Consider the following 24,903-nt stretch of genomic DNA (forward strand, 5'->3'; position numbering starts at 1 on the left):
ATACCCCAAGCAGCAGTGGATCACTGCCTGGCCAGATAAGTGTTGCCATCTGCTTCTCCTCCCCAGGCACTGCTGAGCCATTGCTTCCTCTCCGTGCCTCCTTCCCACGCACCCACAGCAGCCTCTGATCATCTCTGCTGGAGAGATGCTTCCCAGCTTCCCCTCACCCACAGCATGGGCATCCTTGGCTGGGCACAGCCTGACACGGGCACCCTGCCCACACCTCCAGGGACCTGTATTGTGTGAGCAGGGCGAGTGCTGTGCTTGGTTTAGACACCACCGGGTTTCTGAGTGTCCCCTGAGTTATTTCAGAAGGTGACAGCATTGCTCAGATTGCTGAAATGGCTTTGCCAGCTATCCATGTATTCGACTGCAGGCAAAGCCGGAGTCGTGTAGAGCAAGAATAGTTAATGGACAGGAGACAGGAATATAAAAAGCACCTCTCCCGAGGCCAGGGCTGCTACAGGCTCCTTGGGCAGGCACGGCTGACCTTGTCAGCTGCCGAGAATAAACACTGCTGGGGAAAAGTGAAGGGCTGCAGTTAGGGACGGAATTTCAGGGGCTGCGAGGACGTTTCATTCCTACAGCTGCGTGATCCTTGTTTTCCTCTGTGCCGGTGTGTAGGAGGGATCACATCACTGCTGGCTCTTACGTTTCGTGGGGTGCTGCAGGGAGAGAGACCCTGCGGCCCCGGCAGCCCCCCCAGCTCCCATCTGATGGATCGCTGTTCCAGGTCCCTGTCCATTAACCGGTCCCGTGATTCCCGGCTGTGCCCGCTGCCGCAGGGATGGTGCGATTGTGCCTCCATCTTGCAGCGGCAACACAAGGGAAGCCTGGCGTGGGTCCCCGAAAGAGGTGGATTCGGGGCTGGGGGAGGGCTGGGGGCGGCGGGGCCATCGCCCCCGGGCGATCCCCGGGCGCTGATCTCGCCCCGCCGGTACCGGCACCGCCCGGCGCGGCCGCGGCCGCAGGTGCCCAGCGAAATAAACGGGTGAAATGGAAAAAAACGGGAACCGCCTCCCGGGAAGGCTCCGGAGCCGGTGCCCACGCGGTGCCCGGGAGGCTCCGGGGATGCCGCGGGAGGCGGGGTCGGAGCGAACCCCCGGCCGGGCCGGGGGCCGGGACAGGACGCACCGCCCCGGGGGGCCGGGCCGGGCCGGGGCCGCCCCCTCGGAGCGCCCGGAGCCGCGGGACAGCCGCGGAGCCCGCGCTCGCCATGCGCGACTACGATGCGGTCACCGCCTTCCTGGGCGAGTGGGGCCGCTTCCAGCGCCTCGTCTTCTTCCTCCTCAGCGCCAGCATCATCCCCAACGGCTTCAACGGGATGTCGGCCGTGTTCCTGGCCGGCACCCCCGAGCACCGGTGCGCCGTGCCCCGCGGGGCCAACCTGAGCGGCGAGTGGCTCAACGCCAGCATCCCGCTGGAGCTGCGGGACGGGCGGGCGGCCCCGAGCCGCTGCCGCCGCTACCGCCTGGCCGCGCTCGCCAACTTCTCGGCGCTGGGGCTGCGGCCCGGCTCCGACGTGGAGCTGGAGACGCTGGAGCAGGAGCCGTGCCTGGACGGCTGGGAGTACAGCCGGGACGTGTACCGCTCCACCATCGTCACCGAGGTGCGCGGGGATGGGACATCCCACCCTCGGGCTGTGCCCGGCCCTGGGGTGGCTTCTTCTGCCTTCGGGGGGTGCACAGGGAGCAGGAGCCAGCGGGTGAAGCGCCTGTGGGAAAGGTCCGTCTGGGCACGATGCTGCGGGGAGCGGGAGGGATGCCGGGGGTGAAGGTTGCTGGAGGAGCCGCTCGCCCTCGCCATCCCAGCTGTGTTTTCCAGTTTGTTTTTGCTCAGAGAAATGTGTGTGTGGAGGGGGAGGCAGAGGCTGAAAATAGAAGCGTGATAGTTTCCTTCTGCCACACGCTGACCGTCCCGGTGAACTGTGTGTGTGATGGGATTGTTCGTTCTCGGTGCAGCGGTGAAGGGGACGCGGACACGGTCCCATAAACACACAGCCAGCCCGGCTGCGGCCAGAGCAGGGTGGGCTCTCGCTGCCCCCGCACCCCGTGCCCTGCCGTGGTCTCGGTGGCCGTCGGTGCTGGAATGGGTGGGTTGGGGCGAGGCAGGTGCTCTGTCGCTCCTGCCGGAGCCTGACCCGGGGCAGCCAGGCAGGGTTTGTAAGGCTCTGCAGGGGCATCATCTGTACGGGGTGTCTTGCGAGAACCTCAGCGGTGACAGGTCACATAAGCGCTCGTTTGGCGGTGTGGTGGCAGGGTCGTGCTGTTCTGCCTCTGCCCGTGCGGGCAGGGAGCGTGGAGCTCTGTTAGAGAACGAGAATGATTCCGCTACAGCTGCAGGATTGCTGCTGCTCTTCTACATTGTGCAAGGGCTTCCAGAGGTTCCAGGGCTCACCCTCATGCCAGGCAATGCTTGGACTTGGCCCCTGGCAAACTCCGCGGTCCTTCAGCGTGTCCCAGGTAGCCAAGGGCTGCCCTGGTCAGGCACTGATGGCTCACCCTCGGGCTGCGTGACAGGGGGTGCCTGTGTAACCCTCCTCACGAGTCCTGTGACTCAGCAACAGCTGCCACCAAAAAACATTGCACGGTGGCACAGCCGGGAAAGGTCCTGAAGGAGAGGCGAGGGGTCTGTGCCCTGGGGACACGGGAGGAGGGTCTGTGCTGGGGGTGGGCAGAGGTGGGCTCAGCCACATGCCAGGAGGGCAGGACGTGGGCAGGGGGTGCCAACCTCCTCTCACCTGCCCGAAGCAAAGTCACTGGCACGGGTGACACCTCTTGCCGCTGTGCTGGCAGTCGGGGATCCCTCGTGACACCAGGTCGAGCTGCTTGGCCGTGGGTGCTGCCCACGCTGCACACAGACATGCCCAGCTGTAACCCCTGGGCTGGCACGGCTGCCTGGTGGGTGCCTGGTAGCCACCACTGGCAGAGGCAGTGCCACACTCACTGCCAGAGGGAGGCCAGTTTATCCTGGGCTGTCTGTGAATTCATAGGCTCTGTTTTGGAGTTGGTGCTTGCTCTGAGAGAGGCACTAAATGAAGCAAAAGGAGGAGAAATGTGATTCCTTCTTAATGACCAGTAAATAAGTTGTGTTGGCAGATGCCAAACAAGAGCATTCTGTGTGGGATCCAGATGGGACACAGCAGCGGGGTTTGCCACAAGGCTTGGGGTGTGCCAGAGAGGCAATAGCACATCCAGAGATGGAAACCAAGTGCCAGGTTCCCATCTGTAAGCCAGATGGAAAAGAAGGATACTTGTTTTGTTTTAAAATTGTCATGGACATTTGGAAAAAATACAGAATTTGGTTTCAAAACAAGGAAAACAGGCACTGATGAAATGCTGAAAAGAGGCAGTTCAGTTAAATTTGAGATGTTTATTTTTGTACCCAACATTTTTCTCTGTATTAGGAAAGACAAGCCAGGACACGCCATCAGGAGAGCTCAGGGAAGAAACAGCTTCAGTTCAAAAACTCAGTTGAGGAGCAGAACTTGATGGCACAGGATTAATTGCTGGAGATTTAATTTGATTCGTGCAGTTGCATGAAATCCTGTTATTACTGCTGCTTGAAGGGAACTGGGAGATGCCAGCTCAGCACCCATGTTACTTGGTCTGGGGTTCTCTGTTGCCAGGGTTTAGCGTGTCCTTACAGACTCAGTCATCTGCTTGTCTGAAAATGGAGATGATGGGCAGAAGTGACTGTGCCCACAGCACAGGTGAAGAGGTGACCATCAGGCCAGGGTGACATGAAGGAGGCTCTGAGTGTGATGGTGAGCAGGTGGAAATGTGGGTCACTGTGGGGTCCAGTGTGATCCCACAGCTGAGGTGAAGGGGCTGCAGGGCTCCCTTTTCCCCTTGGCAGGCTCCCAGGCCCTGCTCATTGCTGTTCTTTTCTGGAACTTAACCTACTAGTGTTTTACTTCCAGATCACGATGCTCAGAGCTGACACTAATTGGAGGTTCAAGGGCCAGCACCAGTTCTGCTCTTTGGAGCAGGGCATTAGCATCCAGTTAGTTCCCTTGAGCTGGGTTGTCACCCAGCATTGCTCCTTGGGGACACCCTGGGCATGGTGTGTGCCCCAGACACACTGAGAGACCCCTGTGAGGGGCAGGGTGAGTGCCAGGGGCTGCACTGGGGCTGCTCTCCTGTCACCTGTGCCACCCTGCTCGGTCCCTGTCCCAGCCCTGCCACTGACTGTCAGCAAAGGCAGAAATTAGAAGCTTTTGGAACTGGCAGAGACGAGAGGCTGGGTAGGAGCTGCTGTGGTTTGAAGGCATCTAAAGGTCTTTTTGTTCCCTTATGGATTTTTCCATCAGTGGAGAGCAGCCCTGCCCAGCCCCGGGAACACACCCTGTGCACGGGCAGGAGGTGCCTGTGCTCATCACTTGTGCACCAAGCAGAGCTGCTCTCATTGCTGGACCTTGTGCTCAGGGAGCAGGATGGAGCCATCTGTGAATAATTAATACTTCTTGAGTTATTCATCTTCAGATTTATTCTTGTAAACCAGCTCAGATTTTCCCTGGTTTACAGCCCTGGCCATTTACACAAGGCTCCATTAGTGTTTTCTCCTCTGATGTGAGTGGGCTGGTTCTCAGGAGGGTTAATGAGTGATTTCTGACTGAGAATGCAGGTGGCTGGGTCTCTTCAGGCAGTCAGGACACCTTATCCAGTAGTTTCAGTTTTTCAGAAAGCTTTTCCACCCACTGCTGTGGGAAAGGGTTGGAGGGATTTGATGGGAATTAAGTGATGTAATAACAGTGTTCTTGAGCAGCTCCTATTCCTGCATTCAGAGCTCTTCTTTGGAACCTTACATGAACTTTGCTCTCCAATATGCTTAGCTAGGGACATTTCAGAATTACTTATTTTCTGGTTAATGAATAATTAGTCCAGTAGAGACAGTTTGGAAGTTGTAGCTCTAGATAGTTCAGCTGTGACTGTAGCTCCCATGCCCATGTGTGGTGCTGGCTGTGATGGATGCAGCCTCTGAGGAGGAGGTCAAATAAGTTACTTTTCCCTCTACATTGGAGCAGGAGTGAAACCTCCCCGTGTCCACATGTGCTTGATCCCTGTGCAGTGCCAGGGCACGAGCCTCAGTCAGAGCCAGTGTCTGTGGGGTGGGAGGTGGCACTGGGGAGATGAGCTGTACCTGTGGGGTAGGGCTGCATTGCCAAGGTCCTAAAATAGGTGGTGGGGTTTGTTCACTCAGCAGCTTCACTCCAAGGCATATTTGGAGCCGGATGGACTTGGTGTGTTTGTGTGTGTTCTGGCCACATGCAGTGAGTTGCTGCAGACAGCAGCCCCTCTCCAGGCAACCAGCCGCTGGGTGCTCTTTATCACATCCCCCAAATCTGAAAGACTTGACCCTGTGCAGTGAATTTTTGCTGGCTGTGCAGTATGTCATGGGAAAAGGGAGAGTGAACACCTGGGTAGGAGGCAATTGGCACCAAGGAGGCAATGCAGTTTTATGGACAAGTTATTATTTAGCTGGGTTTGCTTTGCAGCCAAAGTGCCTTTGGCACGTGGAGGCATTTTAAAAACACTGATCCTTAACCCTGATCAACTCAAGTCTGAAGGTCTACGAACAGGTACTGTGCTGGTGACCCCAGACTGGGGTGCTCAAATCCAGGTAATTAATAATAGTCTGTATCAGATGCAAACTCTGCCATGTCACCAGCTTTCCCCAGGGACAGGGAAGTGCAGCAGGATGTGGTGAAACACCTCTGCAGTGTACTTTTAATGCTTTGTTTCCTGTAGCTGAATTTTGTTTTGTCTTAAATAGAGGATTTGATCTCCAACAAACTTCTTTACAGAAATCTCCATTTCTCTGACAGGTGAAGCAGATCCCTGTATCTGTTTTTCACAGCCATCATCCTCAAACATACCAGAGCCCCACTGACCCACATGCTCACATCCACCTTACCAAACACAGCAAAGATAACCACGGGTGTGTGTCTGGGGGGGGCACACCTCATCACCTCTCCCTGGCCAGCAGGGATGAGAAGACACCTTACAGCAACTGCTGCCATAGGGCTCTTTTAGTTGTTAATCAGATTTAAGTCTTGGAGGCACGTTTCAGTCCAGCAGTCTCCATGTTCCTGCTCTGAAGATGTGTGTGTTCCTCAGGAGGAGGCGTGGGCTGTTTTAAACTCAGTTCCTTTTTTCTGTCATGTAGCTGGTGTTACCCTGCAGGGCAAAGGGCAGAGGTGCCTGGCTCCCCACCACTGCCAGTGTATCTCTGTTCTGCCTGAAAACAGGCATTGGTTGCATCTCTTTCCTAAGTTACAGTCCAAAGCAAACTGCATCAAACCACATCCCCCCCTTGCTTTGGGGTTTACCTGCCTGTTGTGCAGCAGCAGCGAAGCTCAGCCACCAGGCCAGGGGGAGTTTGGTTTTGGCAGGACTCTGGTGCCATCAGATGGTACCTGGGTGTCTCTGTAACACAAGAGTTCCTCCTTGTTGTAGCCTGCAGCTGAGTGAGGAGCCAGAGCAGCCCTGAGGGCAGGATTCAGAGGGTGTGTGCTGGGGCAGGTGATGCCCCGCTCTCAGATAGCATGGCTAATTATTAAAATTATGCCATACTTTGATCTGTGATCTAATTAGATTACCATTATGGTAGTATTATCTGATCTGAGACTGACATGTTTGAAGCCTATCCCTAAGTGTTCCTGGCAGGCATGCCTTAACCAGGAGATTAGTCACCAGGATGGGAACAAGCTGTGGCAGAGACACGCTCAGCTGTAACTTCGGTGGACAGAGACTCATGATGCCACTGCTATTTTTTTCAACCTTGTCTGGGGTTATGAATAGTTTTAGGTGGAAGTTTCCATGTTGGCTTCTGTCCCAAATCTCCAGCTCCAGCCAACTCCAGTCATGAGGCCGAGTGATGGGCAGCAAGTCAGTGGTGCAGGTTATGAGATGGAACAGAATTTGGTAACACGTCAGTGCAGGAGAAGAGATTTCATTCTGTGCCTCTTCCTGCATATGTTTTGTCAACCCCAGAAACGCAGCAGGTTTTGTGCTGGCAGAGGTCAGGTAACTGGAAGCTGTCCCTAGCCAGGACAGTTCTTCACCCATCTCCATTGCTCTGCTTCACTGGTGGGAACATCTCGGGCCATGGAGAGCCAGGTCCGGGGGTCTGGTGGGGGATTGTGCTGGAAACAGGGCCAGGGCAGCCCTGGGGCTGCACACACCAGCTCCATCAGGCCTGGCACTGCTGGCTGCTCCCCCCTCAGCGGGGATGGGGTCCTGTCAAACACCTGAGGGGTTTTGGCCTCATGGAGTTGCCTGGGGAGGGAACCACCTTCCCTTTTTTTCCTGTGCTTTAAAGCAGGGCATTCCAGCAGCGACCCTGACTGAGAAAGCAGTGCCAGCGATGGGTGGAAACGTGGCGTGGGGAAATGGAATTAAATTGCCTGGAGATGTGTGAGTGCCCAGCCAGTGGCCCCCGTGCCCAGTGCTGTGGCTGTGTCTGAGTCAGGCTCTTGTCTTGCAGTGGAACCTGGTGTGTGAGGATGACTGGAAAGCCCCCCTGACCACGTCCCTGTTCTTCGTGGGGGTCCTCATCGGCTCCTTCATCTCGGGGCAGCTCTCGGACAGGTAACGTGGGCAGGGCAGCCCCGGGGCCACGCCCGGGCTTTGTTTTTAGGAGGGGTAAAGGAGTTAAATGTGCCATTCTCTGAGCTTTTGATCAAAACGGGGTAACTGGCCTGGCTCCTTCAAAAATCCCTCGATCTGCAATTGTTTCTTTATCTGACAAAGATGTTGCTCTTTGTCACACATTAACTGACAATCCCTCGTTAGAGCTGCAGGATAGAAACTTGCCCTTTGAATGGAAGCTCTGCATAGGAGAGCTGATTTGCTGGAAATAGAGTAAGCACATCCAAGAGGAAGAAAAAAGCAGATAACCTGTAAATGGATAGCAGTTGTGTTGCACCATCTCACTACGTAAAGTATCAAAAAAATCATTACAGACATTTAATCATTATCTGAGCAGTGTTGACATTTTGGCCTTAGGAGTGTTGAATGCAGAAAATACACTCTCTCTGCAATTCTCTGCTGCCCTCTCCATACAGCCCTCAACCCTATGTCCACACCACTATAGTGGGATCTCTGATCCTGTTTGGTTCTGCCTGGGAATGAGGGTATCATAAGGCAGCAGTGTTCCTCTGGGCTCTTAGGAGAGGGGTTTCAAAACTCATTGGGAGTCTTAATCCTAAAGCTTCTAGCATTAAATTCCATGTGATCCCAATTTAATCTCCTGACTCCTGCCCCAGTGCAGAAGTCAGTTGGTGTTACTGTTTGAAAGGGAGATGAGATAATCACTAAATCCCACTGGTGCCATGTGCCCACTGGGAGCATCTGAGGGAGTGTGTGTGCCCTGGTGGCAGCACAGCCAGGCAGCCTCTCCCAGGGCCCAGACACCCTCCTGCATGAGCTATTCCTTGGATTGTTGTGGGACCTCTGTCAGTAATGTGACATCTCCTAACTTTTGTGTGGCAATCTTCACGTGTCTCCCTATTGTACTGTTGCCTTGTCTCCTTAGTCTCTGTCTGGTGGCTCCCTGAAGTTTCTGCTTTTAATTTTTCTTCTTGGTTTGTTTCCTGAGTCTTGGGAATTTTAATATTTTTTTTAGTGCATATGAAAAGAATAACATTGTTTAAGATGAACAAAACTTCAGGTTGTGCTGAGCTTCATCACTTTGTGCTCCCTTGTGCCCTCTTACGTAGCCCCCTCCATAAATACCTGCTGTTTCAGTAATAATCTTTATCTTTTACCAAAGGTTTGGCAGGAAGAGCATCCTTTTTCTGACGATGGCTGTGCAGACTGGCTTCAGCTTCCTGCAGATCTTCTCCACCAGCTGGGAGATGTTCACAGTGCTCTTCCTCATAGTGGGGATGGGACAGATCTCAAACTACGTGGTGGCCTTCATACTGGGTATGAATATGTCTGCATTAGATTAAATGTTTGCTTAATGTATTGTTACTATTTTTCCCCCCTGAACCTGCATTATTTAATTAGACAGTGGTAAATCTTCACTGGTACAATTCCTACTTTAAACCAGTATGATTTTTTTTGGTCTTGGACCTTTAAAGCCCATAGTTTCTGTAGGTTGAGAGAAAAAGAAGAGAGCAGGAAGAGTCTAGATAAACATCCATTTCCATCCTCTTTGGAGAAGACATTCAGGGCAGTGTTCAGGGTTTAGCAGCAGCAGGTCTGAAAAAGAGGAACCATTTGGGTTCTTCCCTGCCTCTGCACCCCTTTGCAGAGGGGTCAGTGCATACCTGGTGCAAAACCTTGGCACAAACCAGTGCTTCCAGACACAGGGAATGTCAGGGAAGCTGGGTGGGTGTCAGAGCCCCAGGAGCTACAAAGTCACTGGTCCCAGTGTTGAGATTAGTGATAAAGTCCCTAATTTTAGAAGCTAAGGTTTGGGGTTTTTTTCTACAGGGAGTGTAGCAAGAAGGACCCAGCAGCTGTGGGAGGCTGTGTGGCTGCAGTCACTGCCTGGGGACCCTGCAGGGAAGGGAGCAGCCCATGGGGAAGGGGACCCCAAGTGTCTCCCACTGGGCACAGGGTTTTTGGGAAAGGCAACTGCAGGGGTAGATTGTGGGGATCAGTGATGCAGGTCAGGGGGGAACTGGGATTTGCAAGAGCTGTCTTTAAAATGTGCACATACATATTTATGGCTGTTTTTAAGCCACTGGTGCCAGCATTACAATTTGTAGATCATAATGTGAGCTAGATTAAAATTGTATACTAATAGTTAATGCTGGTCTTTCCTACCACATGAGGCTTTAATGGGGGTAAAAATAGAGCAGAAGGGCATAATATGAAGTCAGTGCTGTGGAGGGGATACAGCACCATGTCCCCAGGCAGCTGTGAGTCACCACTGCCAGTGTGGAGGGAGGATTAAGGTCAGGCTGTCAGCAGGGAGATCCCTTGTTGCCATCACCACTGCCACTGCTGCTGCCACTGCTGTCACCACTGCCACTGCTCCCACTGTGCTGGGAGTGACTCCTGTGCTGGGCTGATGGAGCTGGAGCCAAGGCTGGGAGGTGCAGCACTGGGTCAGGAGCTGGCCTGGCTGACAATCCTCCTGGGAGCACACGGGGTTTGTGTAGCACAGGGGTGCAGGTTCTGGTCAGGCAGGAATGTGGTACCCAGCTGGATGTGGATTGGGATGCTGCCTCAGGGCTCAGCAGAGGCCAAGCTGCAAGGGGGGCCCTGGAGCCAAATGCTCCTGCTGCTGAGAGAGGGGACGGGGTCTCCCCGAGTAACGTCAGGCTTGTTGAATTGCTCAGCTGCAGTTTGCTGGCCCTTGCCCCCTTGTGTTGTCTCATGGCATCGTCTCTTCTGTCGAGTCGTAGGAGCAGCGGTGGCTCCCTGGGGCACTTGTCATCAGTGCTGGCTGTTCCCTGGCAGCCCCGAGCCTGGTTCTAAGGGGATGTAAACTAACTTAGACACTGACTTCCTCATTTAAGTGAGTCATCAGCTGCCTGTCATGGGTAAGGAGGAGGGCACTGACAGGGGATGGTCCTTCTCCCCCTACCCTGCATAGCTGACATGCCCCAGTGAGATCTGTGACCTCTGCCCATGGCAGGGCAAACCCAGGAGCTTCCAGGGAGCTGCAGGTGATAGAGGTGCTGGATAGGAGAATATGCCCATAGAAAGAGAGGTAACTCCTTAAGAAAGGCCATACTCATTATGGAATGTGCTGGAGATGCTCCCCATGTTTCATCTGACAGCAGTCAGGGCTCACCAGGGCAGCAGCACCAGCACCTGCAAAGGCCCTGTTGGCTCTGGCTGTGCTGCAGCCCTGCCACCCTCCAGCCCAAAGAGCAGGGTTGTTTTTTTTCAAGTGGCCACATCAGCAGAGGTTTCCCTTGTCATTCCAGCTTTCAGCATCCAAACCTGTGTTGCCTTCCCATGTGTGGCTCAGACCCTGTTCCAGCATCCTTGGCCACCCAGGCTCGTCCTGCCCTTGGCACTACTGCTGCCCACCTTTGTGGGAATAGTTCCACCCCAAGCTGTTGGTGAAATTCTGTAGAGAATGTTGATTTCTCTTTTACCTTTAGGCCCCAGTTTTCTGTGTTCAGAACTGTTGTGCTCTGGGACTATAAAAAATGGAGATTTGTGAAGGCATGTTGGTATTGTCCTAGAGCTGTTATTCCTTGGCCAGCAGAATGAGGGAGGAGAGGCAGGAGATAAGGGAATTGGAGTTGACAGATATCATACTGGCTTTGAATTGTCACAAATGACAGTGTAATGTTTAAAGGTATAAACTGATGTTTCAAATATCAGACCTCTCCCAAGACAGCCCATCTGAACAAGAGCAATCAATAGAGGAAGATGGTATATTTTATCCCCCCACACTTGTTTTAGCCCAACAAGTTGTTATTTTCAGTTTTCTTAGTGTGACTTTATTCAGTTAACCCAGGTTTCTAAAATGAGAATTCTTGTAACTATTAGGAGGAATTTTCAGTCTTGAGTATTTTTTCCATCTTCTCAGCAATATTAAACATTGGAGTTCTTACCATGTTGCACAACCAAAGCACATTCTCCAGACTTTCTGAGCCCCTCTTGTTTGCTCAGTGTCCTTTGCTTTTTAATTGAGTCCAGATCAAAGTGTGAGAGTTCCAGCCCTTGCAGTGCTCCTCATGTGAGGGAGAGCTCTGTAGCCCTGGGGCTGGGAGCTCAAGGAGGGGTGAGGTGGACCTGAGGGCATCTGTGGATTTTACTAAGCAGTGGCTAAGTGTTTTATTATAAAAGAAGGGTTTTTTTATTGTTAAAGAATTTAGGTGCTTTTGAAGCCTTAGAACAGCCTCTGTTTTTATGACTAGATCTTAGGTTGCTGCATGGTGCAGTGGCTGTAGGATGCTTCCAGTGACTGCTGCCTGGCTCCTGGAAGAGCAGCATTACTAGAAGATGGCATCTTCCCTGGTTGTGTCCTTCAGCCTGTGATGTGCTGATCCAACATTCCAACATTCCTTCTGTTCCAAGAAATAGATGTGACATTTGTTCCCACTTCCCCTCACTGTAAATTCACATCCTTCCATCCCATGTCAGTCTGTTGTCCATGGACCTCTGCTCCTCCAGAAGTGCCCAGCAGTGACTTGCATCTTAAATCCTGATGGGTTTAAGTGGGGGATCAGGCTGTGTCCTAGAGAGGAGCAGGCTGTCCTGGGGGGAGCAGGCTGTGTCCTGGAGGAGCATGTCAGGAAGGCCCCTGGAAGTCTGCCGGCCATCCCCCATGCCTGTCCTTATCTGTCTCTGCAAATGCATTAATCAAAGCAAACAGAAGTAGCTTCTTTATCTGAAGGTCCCCAACACTCCCAGCAGCTTTTCTGTACAGGGTGGGTCCGTGCTGTGCTGCTCTTTTCTAAGACTGTTTAGCTGATTTTTTTTTTTTGTAACTGCAATAAAGTATTTAGTCATGCTTGACAAGAAAGAGTTAAAATGCTAATCCAACCTCCCTTGTTTTAAACAGGCACAGAAATTCTTGGCAAATCAGTTCGTATTCTGTTCTCTACATTAGGAGTTTGCATATTTTTTGCATTTGGCTACATGTTGCTGCCACTGTTTGCTTACTTCATCAGAGACTGGCGGATGCTGCTGCTGGCGCTCACTGTCCCGGGGCTGTTCTGCATCCCGCTCTGGTGGTGAGTGCCCACGCTCCCCACCTCCCCTCCTGCTCTCCCTGCTGGGTGCTGGGGAACACCAGGGTGTTGGAGGGGGGCAGTTATTATTTTCTATCTGCCCTGAGGAGGCTTTGGTTCGAGGGGGGATGTTATGTTTGGGTTACTTGTGCCAGTTGTAAGTCACTGGTGCTGGCTGTGTGCTTGAAGCCCTGCTCTTTTCAGCTGGGCAGAGGCATTGAGGAAGGGCAGATAGCCTTGTTCTGTTCCTGCCCTGGTCATCTGCTGCTTTCTGAAGAGACAGGTATTTGAAAACGGAAAAGAAAGGCAAGGTATCACTCACACACTAAAAATAGGGATAATTTATAACAAAAAGAGTTCCCTCCTTTGGTATTATCCAGAGGACCTCTTTCTTCCTGAAAAAATTGTAAGTGAGCAATTAATGTCTATATAACAGTTAAGTGATTCAGAGCCATCCTTCCACAGTCCAAAAGACCTCCTGCAGGTCCCAGTCTTGCCAAAAGTCTCTACTGCTGGTTTTGGTTTGTCAATTGTTTGGGGGTTTTTTTAACCTTAGTCTTCAAACCAATCCTTTAAAATGGTTTCCAGCTCCACCTCTGCTGTCATCAGATTTTAAAGGTTGATTCTGTCTAAGGGTCAGTTTGTTTATTTAACTTGAAATGTTTCAGACTCCTTCAGCACAACAGCACTTCCCTGTGCACCAAGCAGCTGTTCCCTGGTTTGGGAGGTTTGGGTGGGAGCCTCTCAGGTATCTGTGGAACAGGCACTGTGAGGGACACGAAATCTGTCCCCAGGGCATGGCTTCAGAGTCCTGCTGGGAAATGTACTGGGTGGGAGTTCCCAGGTTTTCAAGGGTGCACACTGTAAAGCATGCAGAAAGTTTCCATGGAGGGAACTTCTAGTCAGGGGCTTATGTGGGGGGAGATATGGGGCTCAAGGTGCACTGGCAATGCTCTGCCAGGGCAGGTTGGCATTAGCTGGCATTTGGGCACGTGGACCTACTGCTTCCATGGGCCATGTGACTTGCACATCCCACTGCTCTGTGCCATAGTTGCTCTTTTACTCATTTCCCTTCCAAATTCTCCAGAAGGTTCCCAGCATTGTCTCTGCAGTCTCAGGATCCTCAGCTTGCCCAGAAAGAAGAGCAGTGGAGGCAGCTCATCTCACAGAAAGTCCCATGCGTGGTTAAGGATTGGATATAAATCATCTGATGTTTGAAATTATTGACCTGTCTTTGGGTCAGTCCTTTAGGGTTCATCAGAAAAGGAGTGTCTGACCTGCTTTTTTCCAAGGAGAGGAAAAAGTGCTGCTGGCTAAAAGGAGCAAGGCAGCACCTGTTAATATCAAAGGATTTAGTTGAGGAAAAGTGAAATTTTCTGTCCTGTGTTTGGTGTTAATTCACTCAACACGTGCCTGGAATTGATTAGAAAATGTCATCAACTCTGCAAGGGGACACTGCCCCAGTTCTCTGCCCGGGAGAGCCTGCTCAGAGCTGTGGTAACACTGTGAGGTTTGTATATAAGATTCCTATGACACAGAACCTTTAAATATATCCTGTGCATATTTAAAGCATTTCCACATTGTGTGCAGTTTCCTAAGAATATTTCTGCTCAGTGCTGGCTAAGCTACCCCCATCCTTGCTGTCTATCTGGTGACATCTGGTGGACATCAATTATTCCTTGAAAAACAACCAGTGAGGACAAAGGCCTAAGCATGCATCTACTTCAGCATGAGAATAACCACCTCCCATATATTTGAATTACACTGCCCACATCCCTCTGTGCTGGCTGTCTCCTGCTGCAAGCAATCTGTGAGATGAGAGCATAATTCACAGGCACAGCAAATATGTTACTTGTAACTTTTTACTTTTGTGACAATGTTGAGTCTTTTATTCTGAAACTTATTGCAGGGTCATTCCTGAGTCCCCTCGGTGGCTGATCTCCCAGGGAAGATATAAGGAGGCAGAAGTTATTATCCGAAAGGCTGCAAAAATAAATGGCATTCCAGCCCCAGCCGTGCTTTTCGACACTGCAGAGGTATGTTCCACACATCCTGGTGCTTTACCTAGCTGGCACTTTTCCCCTTTGGCCAGTTGACTTGTTGGGAAATGCCAGCAGGGAACTGGTTTGCACCAGCAGCTCTCAGAGGCTGCGGGGACTTCTGGCGTGTGGTAAGAGCTGGGTTAGAGAGATCAAAATGAGAACCCAGAGGGAGGTTTTATTATTTGTTTTGTGCAGTAAAATGGTATTCCTCAGCAGTGCTTTGTTGTGGTTTTCAAAGCAAGGGTGGCCCAGATTGCTTTATCCTTTGGGCACTGAGAAGACCTGAGGAAGATGTGTTTGTGCCCATTTCAGCTTGGTGTGGTGTTTGCAATTTGTAGTTTAACAGCAGCCCTTTGCAGGGGGGCTGTGCAGGGGGCCCTAAATCAGCACCCACGTGTGCTGGGGCTGTGTGGAGCCTGAGGGACTCCTTGGGTTGCACAAACCAGTCAAAGCACCCGAGTGCTACAAGGGCACTTGAAAACCAGGATGGTAGTGAAGGCTGTGAAGAACATCAAGCTCTTCAAAACTGTTTTTTTTCTTGTATTTCATACCTGTTGGTTAAAAGAAGAAAGCCTGGTGCAAACCTGGCACCCCAGAGGGCTGGGGAGCAGCAGAGCCCCGGCAGGATGGTTGGTTCGTGTGCTCATCTCCCCCTCTAGTGGCTCTGTCCGCACCGGAGCGTCTCCTGAAGAGACACACGGATTTTTCTTGTGCAAAGGAACCAGCAACTCGACTCTTCAGCCTTGTGTCAGCAATGACCTGTAGGTCACATCTTCCTCTGCTGCCTCATAGTGGCACCTGTGTTTTGTGCCTCCTCGTGTCTCCTGGTAGAGCAGAAAGCAGAGCCCCGTGTGCTCCTCTGCAGTGTCTGCAGGGCACAGACACTATGTGACACCTCCCCTGGGCACCACCCCGCACTTGAGAGTCCCACTTACCGTTTGGCTGAAGATCCCTTTTCCAAGTGTAAGTTCTACTGTAAATTGAAGTGCATATTGCAATGATGGGAAGCTCATCCTACAGAAACCACAGAAAAGCCATTTCCTTCCTTCACAGCCAGTGCTCGGATGTGTTTCAAACTGTGTTTCATCTTCATGCATTCAAACTGGAGGTGGCTTTTTCAGGTTGCAGCATTTTATCACTCCCATGTATTTTTGAGACCAAGCAGCAGCTCAGCTGTCCTTTACCTCATGGAGATTTTGTGTGCCACAGTGTCTGTCCTCAGAAGCCTGAGGATGATGTCTGCGCTCTACATCCTCTGTTGGAAGTATTTTTCAAACATTACTAGGAAGACATTCCTCAGAAACCATCCTCTCTTCGTAGGAAAGGAAATCTCCTGGGTAGCCCTGTTGGGAGAGCCAGGGTGGTTTGCTCTTTCAGCCTGGGGGGAAGCCTGGACACAAGTGCTGGCTTTGCCCTGGCAAGGTCAAAGTGTGCAGGCAGAGGGGCACCCTAATGCCTCCCAGAAGATTCCTGCCTCAAGCCTCAAACAGGACCCTCCGACTCCGATCTGAGGTGGTGGATGCTCCCATGCTGTGCTCTGGCCACCTCACCAACCTCTGGCATCTGTTGCCCTCCCTGTCAGGTGCTGGCAGGCAGCAAAACTCGGTGATTTCCTGCGTTTTTTTCACATTGTTTGTGAAAGTTGAACAGAAGAGAGTTGAGTGGACAGTACACAGAAAAATGCCTTTGGTAACGAGGTTACTCCTGGAAGCAGAGTGTGACATCCCTAAGGAAATGTGAATTCATCTGTCTGGTCAGCTGATACTCCTTTCTAATTAGTCAGCGTGTGCTGTCTCAGCATTACCTTTTTTTTTTTAACAAAAAAGTGGAATCTCCCACGAGTGCAGCTGGGTGCAGAGACAAGCTCTACCCAAGGACTGCCCGCCCCGGGGCAGACGTGGCCCTTGGGCTGCCTGGTTATCCCCTGATAGCTGTAACTTCGTAACTGCCCGGCTTGTGGGTAGCAGAGGTTGTTTTGCTCTTAGGTGTGTGGGAATTTTTTCGGTTTTGTTTTCCTTTTTCCTTCAGATGCAGGATTCGAAGCCTCAGCAGCAGCAGAAGGCTATCCTTCTGGACCTATTTCGAACCCGAAACATTGCAACTATTACTATTATGTCATTACTTTTGTGGTAAGGAAATGTGTATTCCTACAGTACCCAGGCAATAAAACAGTTACTGATTTGAGGGCACATGCCACAGGTTTAGATAAGAAGTCTGAGCCTTGGAGCCCATCTCCACATGGTCCTTGGCTGGTACATGGCCCTCAGTGTCCTCACTCCCACAGCATTAATACCCAAGGATCTGGAGACAGTAGCCTCGATGTAAAATAGTTAAGAAACCATGTGTAACAACTTGTGTATTTTAGATTATGTTGCTTTTCTTTTTTTTAAGATGCTCCCATCTCTGTAATCTCTGTTTGAAGAGAAATGTTCTTCTTGAAGCAAAGGCAGCAACTCAGTAGCATAACAAGAAGCAGACCCATGGCCAGCATTTTTGTTCTGTGTCTGTACAGTGCCCATCTCAGTGAGATCTTGGTCCCTGCCTGGGCAGCCACGAGGAATGAGGACCCAATAATACCATGTAGACAAACCAGCACCCTTTTCTGTCCATATTTCCCCAGCAGAAAGGAACTGGCTAGCACACCTGGCATGCCATAGTGAGGCACTCTTGAGATTTGAGACCTGAACATCCAGCTCTCTTGTGAAGATTAAATAAGTTGTAACAGAACTGCTGAGGGGGGGAGATCCTGTCACTGGAGTTGGCTACAAGTAGGAAAGTAGTTGGCATGGGAAGCTTGCAAGAGTCATTCCATTGTGTTGTTGAGTCCATTGCAATGAAAAGCCTTTGTGAACGACTTCCACAAAGCCTTTTACTTGGTGTAGTGTGTGCAGGAAGGACAGAGAAATCCAAGGTCTCTTCAAGCTGCTGTGGATGTGGCCACTGGAAGAGATGACAGAATTAGAAAGATGGGGTTGCCACTGAGATTTTTTTAAGCCACGATACCTGTGGCAATGCTTTCCGACATCCTATATTTGTAACAACACCTGAGGCAACACTGGAGGCGTTCAGAGACTGCTGTTTCTGGAATGATTTGGATTTATTGCTTTCCTCAGGTTTTTCACGTCAGTTGGTTACTTTGGCCTGTCCCTCAGCACTCCAGACTGGCATGGAGATGCCTACCTCAACTGCTTCCTCTCGGCTGTGATTGAAGTCCCAGCTTATGTGATCGCCTGGCTCCTCCTCCGCTCCCTCCCGCGCCGCTACTCCTTGTCTGGCATCTTATTTTTAGGGGGAAGTGTTGTCCTCTTCATTCAGCTGGTTCCTGCAGGTACAAAATTCAATACGTGGTTCTAGTATATAAAATATTCAGAACAGTTGATGATACTACGTACCAGTTCTGCAAAACTACTGGAAACCGGCATCGAATTAAGAATTTGAGGCCAAGGTTATGCTGATCCCTTGCAGCCTTAATTTTTTTTTATTGCATATGTATATGCTGAGTCACGCTCAACTCTCATTTATTGTGTCAGGTTACTGAGCTTTATATAGTGCAGGGGAACCAACTTCTAAAATGAGAGCCCAAAGCGTACTGTAATTTATCTGGTTGTGCATCCAGACTGAAAAAACCTGCATCCACATTTCACTGTGTGTAAATCTCCACAGGATTTTGCAAAAAAGGGGTGGATTTAAGCTTGTGCTTTATTGCTATGTAATCCAAAGTTTTGTTCCATTTAAAAAATGCTGTTTTACTTGGAGACAAGCAAAATCTGGAAAGTACAAAATAACCTGAACAGCTACATTATGCTCAGTGGGAAGTTTGGAGCCAAGTCATCCAGGGACGGGTTAATACTTTGTGTAAGTTTTAAAAAACCAACAATATCAAACCCACAACCTTTAAGAAAAAGACCAGCAATATAATCTTTTGGACGTAGAAGAAATACAAGTAATAAGCACAGGGTGTTGTATATTGACCTTGATTTTATTTTGTCTCCTCCAGATCTCAATGTCCTCTCTGTTGGTCTGGTGATGCTCGGGAAGTTTGGCATCACAGCTGCATTTTCAATGCTCTATGTCTACAACGTGGAGCTGTACCCAACCCCAGTGAGGAACATGGCAGTGGGAGCCACTTCCACGGCGTCCAGGCTGGGCAGCATCATCGCTCCTTACTTTGTTTACCTGGGTGAGATATCCTGCCTTTCTTGCCTCATGCCACACAGCTGCCCAGAGAAGCCACCTGAGCTTCTGCAGTGCAGGCTCAGCTTTAAATCCCTTCACTTCTTGTCTTTTGAGTCCCTTCTCTCACCTGGGGTCTGAATTCACTGCCAGACATGGCAGAAATGAAGTGGAGCTGCTTGGGCTTTACAGAAGGATCAGGCACGTCTTTCCTTTAGGGACCACTCACTGAAGTGGGTCCAAGCTGGTCCAGGACAATGATGGTGTTTATAAACCATGCAAATGGAGTGGCTGGGATGACAATCACATCTTGGGATGCCACGTAGTTTCCCAGGAGAATGTGACAAGAAGTGATGTTGCAAGTAAGGAAATCTGGTAGTAGGAGATCTGTTGCATGGTACTCTCCATGCACATCCCAGGATGGGTATGTCAGGAGGAGTGAACCAGGTGGGAATCCAAACATTCGCAGAATCTGCGCTCTCTGGAGTCATCAAAATAGTTTCCTAAACTCTAAGGGATTTTAGGAGAAACTTGTCAGCTGCTGCTATTTGCTACAGCTAAATTAGGACCTTGTATTTCATCCAGCTCATGAACACAGAAGAGATCAAATCACAAACTTTGGCTCAGTGTGACATACCCAGGGGTCCTCACTTTAATCCTAGTTTATTCCATACATTATAAAGCACATTGCTCTATCCCAACTATAAAATAAAGCTGTCAAGTCCAGTTTGGTATTTTCTGGATCTTAAATACTTTAACTCCTTGGTAATCCCTTTCCTGAAAGACTTTTCCATTGCTGTGCTGCTGTGACTTGAGGCTCTTGCATCCTGCCCAAACACTCCTGTGCCAGCTTCAGGCTGCTGGCAGGGGCTGCTGCCTTCGAGTCCAAAATAGTATTCTGAGTACACCAAGGTCAGAGCCTCATGTGTGTCTCGGGAAGCCTGATGCTGTCTCCCTTTGCAGGAAGGAAGGCACTGAAGGATTCCCCTGTTAATGACTTGTTAGTCTGTAGCTGGCCTGTTCAGCTGCATTAGACTCTTCCCTTCTCTTGCACCAGCCCAGCAGGATACACAATCCCAGCAGCTGATGAGCTGCTTGGTTGCTTATGAGCAATTTTATTCCCTCATATTGAATTATTTAACAGAGGATTTGGTTCCTGATGACAGTGTAGTGCTGAAGACTCCAGCAGTGATCCCAGCAGAGCTGTTGCCTTGCAAAGATGTTGGCTAGCCCAGCTGAAAATGTAGAACATCCCCAAACCCCCAAACTATCAACCACTACACAAACATGGGGGTTGGCATGAAACTGTTGGTAGGTGTTGCCATCCAAGAGCACACGTTGAAACTTTAAAATTTTTAAAATTGGAAAAAATCCCTTTGTTTGCTGGCAGGTAACAGATGTAACTCAGTTTTGGATTCACCTTTGATATTTATGAAGCTTTCAGCTAATTATTCCAGATTAATTCCGCATTACAGCAATGTCTGAAATATAAAGTTTCCATGTGGGTTTGTCAGGTGTGGACATTAAGTACTGTTGGCATGTCCTCTGCCAGGTGCCTATGACAGATTCCTGCCCTATATCCTGATGGGAAGCCTGACTGTGCTGATTGGGATCCTCACCCTGTTCCTCCCGGAGAGCTACGGCAACCCCCTGCCCGAGAGCTTCGAGCAGATGCTGAAGGTGAAATGGTAAGGCAGCTTCCACTCATCCTGTGCCTCACAAGGGTTCACAGCCTGCTCCTACATAGTCCCTTTTCCCAATCAGTAAACATTTCTTCAGTTTCACTGCAAAACATCAAAGCTTTCAAAGTGCCCCTTAGATTATTTTCTTTTGGGTTGTTAATTCAACAGTGACATCATGCAATTTCTCCAGAGTGTCTGAACCTGAGAGCTGATGTGCACTGGCAAAGCACGGCTGACCATCTGCAGCACCTTGAGGCTGTTGCTTCAGATTTCCCAACACCTTTCATCCTTTTTTATCATTCACTCTCTTTAACTCTTCATTTAAACTTTCCATTTAGTAGGATTATATACATTATGAAACACTTCATCATATACTACTCCAAATTAAACACAAAATTTCAACATTCTACCTCTTTCTGGGCAGCCAGAGACAGGCCAGGACAGCTTTTCCTCTGGTTTATATGGTTTAGCTGTAAGCAACAACAGTTCTCTTGACCCACCACCATGGCTATTTAGGGTCCCCTGAGCAAACATTTCCACTGAAATCTGTGCACATCCATTACAGTGTGAAGAAAATTCTTGGGAGCAGCAGAAGGAAACTGGATTAACCAAGTAGCCACCACCCAGCTTAGTGAGAACTGGTACTGGAACAGAATTTGCCCTTATAAGCAATAATAGCTTGAAAAAGCTGGGAATCCCTGTATCTAATTCCTGGTCAATATAAGGAGCTGTCATGCTTTCAGAATAAGAAAAATCCTCTGCCCAGGTTCCTTAAGAAAAAGAGCAACCTGCCCTATCATAATTAGGGACTTCTTACACATCTGACCTGTGGCTTTTCAGTGTTGCACTGAGGACCTGTAGCTAGAAATCCTGGAGTCAAAGCAGATTCCCCTCACAGGCTCCTTGCATCAACAGACTGAAGTAACTGAATTACAGTCCCTGAACGAGGTTCACATTCCAAGCATTGTTTGCTGCACTGCTGCTGCCACCCAGCCAGGCAACTGTGCAGAGCACTGCGTGGGCTGTAGGGTCACAGCAGAGGAACGTGCCTATTGCAGCCGTGCTCGCTGGGAGGGGGGAGTGGCTGATGACACCCTGGAAAATGTTCTCTAGTTCTCAGTCTTTTACTTGCTTTCAGTTTCAGAAATGGGCAAGAAACCACTGACGTTAGGAGTTCCAAGGAGAGTCCTAAAATTCTGATAACACGCTTGTGAAGAAGGATGCACGTTGTCAGAGGGGCTGAAAGAAGAACAGGATCATCTCAAAATGCATTTTTCTTCCAGAGGAAAATGAACAAAACCCAACAGTCAATGCTATTGCACCATAGTTGTTATCCCCTGTGCTACCATCCCCAGATTACACAGTTTACTGACCAGCTGCTGTCTACTCCTGCAGGACTCTCAGTCTGTAGTTCAGTGTCCTGATTGCTGGGGTTGGTCAGCAGATACAGTCCCCACTGAGAAATGGGGGCCTGCTGTGCTAAACAGAAGTCGAAGAGTAAGCTAGAAATGAGCCTTAGGAATAATAATACAGCAGTGACTCCAGTAAGTCAGGTACTTGATGAAAGCTGCTTAAAGGACAAAAAATATTTAGCAAATGTAATGCTGGTGGTTCTTCTCACTGTGTGTGTTGACTGGAAGAAGGGGAGCTGGGTGCCTGTCTTTCCAAACCTGAAGGAAAGATCCTGGCCTCCTCTGAAATCTGGGACCAAAGCCCATAGACTGAGTGGGGTCAGAACTGAGTTGTAGCAGAGCAGACACAGATTTTGCTGTAAGGACATGGGGTTAAACAGAACATCAGAGGAGCTTTCCATGTCACTTGCTTTTCCCAGGACCTGGGATCCACTTGTTCCTGTAAAAACTGATGCTTTTTCATAAAGCCTGAGCCCACCTTGGGCTTTGTGAGTGTCTTTGGGGAGGGGGGAAATCTCGAGCACTGAGTAAGGACTATAGTTTGCTGACTTTCTGATGGGCCATGCCCACTTTCAACAGAAACATAAGCTTTAGCAAGTCAGTGATCCTGTCCATATGTGCCATGAAGTTTTAGCTTTTAGGTTTTTCATGGTATCTGGGCATAAACAGGTTTTTTAGATCTTTTGGGGTGGTGGTTTTATTTTTACCAAAGTATTTAATTTCTCCTTTGAATACATACCACTTTGTTCTGCACCTTCAGAGAAAGCTCACTGCAGTTTCAAAAGCTTCTCAAAACCCTTGTGCCATTTATAAATTTAAATGGGCTTTGCTCTCAAAAATCTGTACTGGAGATGTTTACCTGCAGCTATTAAAAATGCAAAAGGACTAATTGGGGACCACATTTTTTTCAAAACAAAACTAAACACCAGTGTTTTGTTTTTCAAAACTTACAGATTATATATGCTTTTTTTAAAAAAAAAGTTTAGCATAGGTAGATTGGATGATGATAAATGTAGAGTTTCAAGTTGTGCTACTACTGTTTTATAAACACTACATTGTTTGAAAAAAGTGTAATACCTTTTATTTTTGTATGTGTTGACTGTGCATGCACTTCTTGGACACATAAAGTCTATCAGACCTGGTAGACTGATTTTTATCCTCTATAAATAACAATTAGCCCTGAGTCACCTCCTGTAAGGGCCAAGAAAAGCACAGTGTCTCATCTTTACTGTGAGAGTTCAGGGTGAGTTGTCTTGTGCTGGCACTTGGCACAGGAATGGGGCTCTCCCTGAAGTTCAAGCACAAATATAAAGCTTTATAACATTTAAATGCAAGGAACTTGTGCAATTAATTCAAACTGCTTTTGGGAGTGGAAATACTATTTTCTAATAATTTGCTGCAGTTATGCTTTTGCCATAAATGTAACATGGCATGAGGTAACCAGTGTCCTGTGACCCCTGATGTTCTCATCCCTTCTCAAGCTGTAATTTCTCTAATAACAGCAGTATTTAATCTTGTTTTTACTTATTACAGAATTAACCTATAGAATAGTTGTTTAAATGTACCAAATTTCTCAAGAAAGCCCTTATATATCAGCACAAAACAGGTTTGAGGACTTGGGTTAAATATAGGTGGCCATATTTTTATGAAGATTTTTATATTAAGTTGAGACTTATTTTATGAGATTGTAGGCTTGGGTATTTTTAAAAGGTAAATATTTTTGTACTCTTGAACCTTGCAGTATCTTAAAACCTGTTTTTTTCCTTTTTTAAATAAGAAAGAGGGTTGTGTTTTTTAAAGTACCTTGTTTCAACCAGTCTCATTTTTCTTACTTGCACCACTGATCTCGAGCTAGTGTCACATTTTAGTATTTCTAGCAGGGGATTTAACAACCTTTCACAAGAGCAGAATGTCTTTCTGAGCAGTGCTGTTGTAAGGCCTGATGGTGTCTGAAGTGCAGTGGAAATGAGGGAAGCCCCACTGTGCCTCCTCTGTCACCTGGACTCGGGTCTCAGTGTGCAACCTTCGATCCCCCGCTGGCTCACTGCTCTGCTCACGCCTCTAGGAAGCTGTATAATTGTCACTCATTAACTTCTGTGCTCATTGTAATAAAAACGTGCACTGACGTTGTTTCACCTGCTTTCTGTGTGGGCTGTAATTGCAGAGCAAGGCTCCCAAAATAAATGCTTGGTGCCAAGAAGGTTAAAGAAGTAATTTAAAATGTATTTAGCGCTGATAAAGGATGAAAATAAACCCCTAAAACTACCTGGATTTCAGGTAGTTCAGTCCTGATCCTGCAAATCCTTGGAAGCTGACCCTAGCCATGCTTAAAGATGATTTTGTGGTTTAACTCCTATTTTGTTATTCATTTTCCACCTTTGATAATTTTCACAGCTGTGTGATTTCAACATGGAATGAAAGATCTTTTTAAATACAACAGTTCAAAAGATGCTGTGGAGAAAATATCAGCCACAAAAAGCCAGTCAGAAGTATGAACTAGCCTTTGGGAGAACAAGGCCAAATTCTGCAGCGATACCCCAGAGCTTTTGAACTGAGCTCTATGGGGCATGTGAACTTCTGCCAGTGCCCCTGGGTACTGAGCTGGGGCTTGGGACCGAAGATCAGAATATTATTTATTAAATTTATTATTTGTCAAACACCTAGTACATGTTCCCTCAGAAAGTAGTGTCATGGTAAACGAAACCTTTTTACAGCCACAGCCAATGCTGCCAAAGGGAGGATGGCAGGTGTGGGAAGGTAACACAGACTGCAACAAGGAGCCATTTAACCTGGACTTGCAGCAGGCTGCCTTCTTTGGTGAGCAGAACAGTCCAGGGAGACTCTTTTGGCTTATCCATGGTACTGACCCAAACCAAGGCTTTACTGAAGAACCCCGGGCTGGTTCCTTGTGTGGTTGAGCCTTGGGGGCTGAAGGCAGCTCA

General features: G+C 49.1%; 1 protein-coding gene across 2 annotated transcripts; it reads left to right on the top strand.

Annotated features, from left to right (window-relative positions):
- Nucleotides 1-1,134: 1,134 nt before the first annotated feature.
- On the top strand, nucleotides 1,135-24,815 carry SLC22A4 (solute carrier family 22 member 4). Of its 2 annotated transcripts, none has more exons than XM_051794094.1 (10): nucleotides 1,135-1,609; nucleotides 7,489-7,592; nucleotides 8,776-8,930; nucleotides 12,484-12,655; nucleotides 14,562-14,688; nucleotides 16,723-16,823; nucleotides 17,808-18,022; nucleotides 18,692-18,874; nucleotides 20,420-20,555; nucleotides 21,688-24,815. In XM_051794094.1, the coding sequence occupies exons 1-10, from the start codon at nucleotides 1,217-1,219 to the stop codon at nucleotides 21,761-21,763; spliced, it is 1,662 nt and encodes a 553-aa protein (XP_051650054.1). In that variant the 5' UTR covers nucleotides 1,135-1,216; the 3' UTR covers nucleotides 21,764-24,815. The 2 variants fall into 2 exon arrangements, with proteins under 2 accessions (XP_051650054.1, XP_051650055.1); XM_051794095.1 differs by having other exon boundaries at nucleotides 12,532-12,655.
- The last annotated feature ends 88 nt before the right edge of the window (nucleotides 24,816-24,903 follow it).

Source organism: Manacus candei, unplaced genomic scaffold (genome assembly GCF_025592945.1).
Source record: "Manacus candei isolate 608988 ecotype Guabito, Panama unplaced genomic scaffold, ASM2559294v1 h1tg000037l, whole genome shotgun sequence".
Taxonomy (NCBI): Eukaryota; Metazoa; Chordata; class Aves; order Passeriformes; family Pipridae; genus Manacus; species Manacus candei.